This window comes from Protobothrops mucrosquamatus, unplaced genomic scaffold, assembly GCF_001527695.2.
Source record: "Protobothrops mucrosquamatus isolate PMUCROS unplaced genomic scaffold, P.Mucros_1.0 scaffold239, whole genome shotgun sequence".
Lineage (NCBI taxonomy): Eukaryota > Metazoa > Chordata > Lepidosauria > Squamata > Viperidae > Protobothrops > Protobothrops mucrosquamatus.
This window is the reverse complement of record NW_015386589.1, coordinates 349,666-354,931: the sequence shown is the minus strand read 5'-3', so window position 1 is coordinate 354,931 and position 5,266 is coordinate 349,666. Positions and strand designations below refer to the sequence as shown.

Genomic DNA, 5,266 nt, shown 5'->3' with positions numbered 1-5,266 from the left:
GGGCCACACCCAGCTAATGGGCCACACCCACCGGCACCCGACAATGCATAAGTGGGTTTTGGGTTGCAGTTTGGGCACTTGGTCTCTAAAAGGTTCGCCATCACTGTTACAGGGATTTAAATATTAATTTTATATGTAAGAAAAATCATTAATGAATCACACCTTCTTCATTATTCCAGGGTAAAAAAACTTTGCAACTAATCTTGGACATCGTAATAATTTTCATTCCAAGATCCTGAAAGAACAAATCCCAAAGGTGCTTTTTCAGGAGGCAACTGGACATACTTGTTTTGTTTTTGGTTTTTTTGTTTTTTTTGAAGACGTTTCGCTTCTCAGCTTCCTCAGTCATGACCAGCTGTCTGCAAGCAATATAAAATCTTCCACTCCCCACCATCTAGTCAGAGCTGAAGAAGCTTCTTGGATGATAAGTGAAACATCTTCAAAGAAAAAGAAGACAGTCCAGTTGCCTCCTGAAAAAGCATTTTTGGGACAACCATACCTGGATGACTGAGAATCTCCATAGACTGAAAGAACAAATATATATCCAGCAAATCAAAGAAATGATAAAAGAAGTATTTAACTTCATTTGCAAACCTTACCTGAGGAATCGTATTGGTATCCAAAACAATTGCCATATCAAGAAAAGTAAGAGAATCCAGTCCACCAATCACAGCAAGCTTATTCTGCATGTTACAGTTGTAATTTGGGAAAAATTGTTCTAGTGTATATATAAGCAGCATTGTGGAATGATATGTCCATTTTGCATTGTAATAATTATCATAAATATGAAATCCAAAGGTGATATTCAGTAAAATCTGAGGATTTTCATTAATCTGCTTTATTGCAAAGGCTAAGGCCAGGATGTGTTGGTAATTCTTCGGAAGTATTCTAGAATGAGTGTTGCAATCTGTATCAGATAATATTTTACAGTTCTGAAACATTTTGCAGCATTTATCACATTTATTATTGTTGATCATAGAAGATATATATTACTTTGGAGGGTATAATGTTTAACACAATGTAACTTCGTACACTCAGAATCTTATATTGTCATGTTACCTGATAGCTCCAATCATCATACAGAATAATGTCTTTAAAAAATTACACACATTCCTTCTGCACAATGAGCATTGTCTTCCTAGCATCTAAAGTTTCTTCAATTTCCTATAACATCATCTGGCATTCTAATTAACATAAATGCACATACAAACTAAAATGAATTCCTTAAGTAAGTTCTCAGGCATGGCTGGTAGAGGCTCCTTTATAAAAAATTTTGGCATAGGAGAGGAAGATTCCATGAGATGCGATGCCGCCAATGATGAGGTCTCCATATTGACGATAGCTGTGAAGTGGGTGTTCTGGATACTGGGCATTACATTTCACAGTAAGAGCTTCATATGCCATGTATGAAAGCAGAGTTAACATGAGCATTGCTCCTACCAACATCCTGAAGTCTATAGAAAAATCTTCTCTCTATAGGTCCTTCTATCTACAAAGCAATCATTAGAATCTCTACTGATTCAGCAGCATACAAGTAAATAAATTATAATAACTATTATTCCAATATTAAATGAATAGAGAGTCCTCTGGCCGATCTAAAACTCCAAAAATTGAATACTGGGGGTCATACTGACAAATACATATCCCCATCCTTACCTTTAATGCTAAAGGTTATATTTATCCAATATTTCACTGATTATGTTCAAGAGCTGATATTTGGAACAAACTGCAATTTTATGTCAGCTAATTTAATTATAGATATTATGCTAATTGTAGGAATGGAAATTATTTCTTATACAGAACTGAAATTCCATGTAGAATATCTTAAAAAATATCATCACTGAAGGAAATGTCTTTAATGTCTTCAGTAAGAAATATGTTTTTTTATTTTTCTTGGAACTGGGCTGTAAAAGGAGAGATAACCCCAAATAAGAAGACTAACACTTCATGCAAGTTATCATACACTAGCCTGCTTTCCAGTATGATTTACTGAAACTGAAGGACTAAATTTTCAACACCTAAAAAGTCTAAGAAATATTCATTCCTGCATAGTCTAATTAGAAATAAAAAAGGTCTTTTCTTGTAAACTGAAAACTTATATTTTTTAGAATGTCTTCTTTCCAGAAGAAGGTATTGATGGAAGTAGCATAATTTACTATCACGGACTCAAATTTTCCAAGATCCACCAAACCATGTGCACTTTTGTCATCAAAGCTGCTACTGGGAGGCTGTAGGGAAATTATATATGCCTTAAGTATATAGGCTCAGCCATTCCACTACAATGGCATTCCACACACGAGGACATATTACTTTATTCTGCATTACAAATATCTACAAAAATGTTTCTTTGAAGATCTTTCTAGTGAAACCAATGTGCATAAAGGAAACAGGAATTTTTCTATTATAACCTCAAGAAATCAGAAAAAAAACAACCTTAAATTCTGCATTAGACTGAAACAGACAAATAGCTGGTGCCGTATATAATTCTTACTTTGAATGTCAAGACTCAGAAGAAAAAAAATGAAGCTTTGATTTACTGATTAGACAAGGTTTTTCTGTTACAGAAATGACTAGTGTGTATTGAGTATTTAAAGTAAAAAGTTGAGACTACAATATTCATTTATTGAACTGAAAAGAGACAGAAGTTAATGTTTTTTATCCTTTATTCTACACTTCTCTCTTTCCCCTTTCCCCCTTTCCCATTTTGTCACTATTTCCAGGTTCATTTGTATTATATATTCTAATAATTACATAATATTATATTATAAAAAGAAAGTCAAGACACAGAAATAATAGTTCATTGTGGCCTCAGGATTGCAAATATACATACTTTCTCTCGCAGATGAGCAGAAGCCATATGGTCTATCAATGCTGCAGTAATGTAGTTATTTGTTAAGATTTCCCAGGGTGTCAGCATGGCTAAATATTGTGGGAACATGTATCAAAAATCAAGGAATTATTCTCCTAACATACTTTCCAGTGTGAAGTAGATGAAAAACCATCTTGTGTGACCCATCCACAATTGCACAAGTAAAACAAGGTTTCTACATAGAATAGGATTGACTTATAATCATGACACCACAGAAAGATCTCACTTCACCTCTCCAGAAAAGGATATTTTAACTAATCTGCATTCAAAACAATATATGCTTCCCTGAAAATCACCCTTGTTCATCTAATTCAGACATGTCAAACACAAGGCCTGGGGGCCGGATGCGGCCCGTGAAGTGGTTTCATGTGGCTCGCGAAGTCATTCTGGAAACAGTGAGGGAACGGCCCCCACTGCCTTGGCCCTGGCCCAGACCGGCCGGGAGCCAATGTACAATTTTGTGGTGGCCATCTACGCTGAAACGCATTCAGTCTTAGCTCCACAAGGCCATCTGGAAACAGAGAGGAACCAGCCCCTGCCACATCAGCCCTGCCCCCTGGGTGCATGCTGGGGAGGTGTCACCCTTTGTGAGGAATGAAGAAATGCACCATCGCCTAGAAGTGGCCAGCAAATGGCCACCTACTTCACATATCTGACTTGATGGGCTCTGGGGAGGGGTTTCGGCAGGCAGCGGGGCGCTCTCCTCACAGCGCTGAGAGGCTGAGCTGGGTGGTGCAAATCCAAAAAGAAACGCGAGGCCGCCCAGCTCCCAGCCTGCCCGATTTCAGCAGGCAGCAAGGTGCAAAATTGGCGAGCTTTGCACCGCCCAGCTCAATCTCTTGGCACTGTGAGGAGAGCACCCGCTGCCTGCTGAAAACATGCTCACCCAGTAGGCCACACCCACCCTGGCCACACACACACATACCCCTAGGGCAACCGCAATGCTGATGCAGCCCTCAATGAAATTGAGTTTGACACCCCTGATCTAATTGCATTGTCTTGGTGAAAATCTGAGAATCTTTGGGACAGAAGTGATAGTTTTACCATTTGTTCCATTTTGTGGGAAATATGAACAGATAATCCCTTGTTTATCCCTACTGCATCATCCCATCAGTCAAATGATTTCTTTCAAGCCTCTATTTTCTTTCAATATTCATGACAAAAAATGTATTCAAGAAATCTTTGTATCCCTAAATAGAGAGTATTTTTATTCTAAGTTTCCTCACATTTTAGTATACAAAAAAGAAAGTATTATAAAAACAGTGTTTTAAATAAACTTCCTATGCATTTGGAAAATAATTATTCCCTTGTAAAATTCTAGTTTCCAACATGTTATTTTATTCAGGTAAAAATACTAACAATGTATTAAGGTAAAAATAATAATAATGTATTATTAGAATTTAAATGAGAACAATTTAAGACATCTTTGTTTATATTTATAAAGCATGACTCACTTAATTCCTGTATAATGATATACCGTCTAAACAAATGTCATATTTTTAGTTGGTAAAATATACTGTATATAATGCATACATACAGTATATAAGATCTATTTGACTTTTTTCCCCCTTCTGGACTAGATAATATTAGGAATCCAAATACAATTACTTCTTGACGTCTAACTACAATTGGGACATATTGGAATTTCTGTTGCTAAGTGAAACAGTCATGAATTGAGTCATGCCTTATTTTACAATGTTTTTGCTGAATCATGTAGTTATAAAGTGGATCCGGCTACTGCCCTTCCTCCCTGGAAAACAGATAGGAAGATCACAAATGGCAATTGTGTGACCAATGATGCTCCAACTATTGTACATACTGGGTGGTGTCCAAATGCCCAAATTTTGATCATCTAATCATGGGGATACTGTATCAGTCCTAATTGTTGTAGGTCAATTGAATGATTGGTAAATGAATAGTCATAAATGGAGAACCACTTGTATTGAAAGCTCTGCATAGTACAAATTGGGATAAAATGTTTTATGTGAATTTGATGATCATTGTTATTACTCAAACTTTATACTCATATTATTAACTCAAAATGAGGAAGGGGAAAGATGACTTGAAAGATACACGCTGGTTACTTTTCCAGGTGTCTTCAAAATGAATACTTTCCCAATGAAATACAGTCCTTTAACAACTTAATCAATATAAATGCTAGGAAAAATATTCAGCACAATCTCTACTGTAAAACACACATAATAATAATAATAATAATAATAATAATAATAATAATAATAATAATAAAGTTGGAAGGGACCTTGGAGGTCATCGAGTCCAACCCCCTGCCCAGGCAGGAACCCTACACCATTTCAGACAAACGGCTGTCCAGTCTCTTCTTAAAAACTTCCAGTGTTGGAGCATTCACCACTTCTGGAGGCAGGTTGTTCCATTGGT

The 5,266-nt window shown here is 36.5% G+C and overlaps 1 protein-coding gene across 1 annotated transcript in view; it reads right to left on the bottom strand.

Moving 5' to 3' along the window:
- LOC107286054 (vomeronasal type-2 receptor 26-like) overlaps nt 1–689 on the bottom strand; it is a 38,248-nt gene extending 37,559 nt beyond the window's left edge. The window contains exon 1 of the mRNA XM_015814348.2: nt 600–689. Within this exon, the coding sequence (XP_015669834.2) occupies nt 600–689 (90 nt within the window). The remainder of the gene's footprint in view (nt 1–599) is intronic.
- Nucleotides 690–5,266: the final 4,577 nt, after the last annotated feature.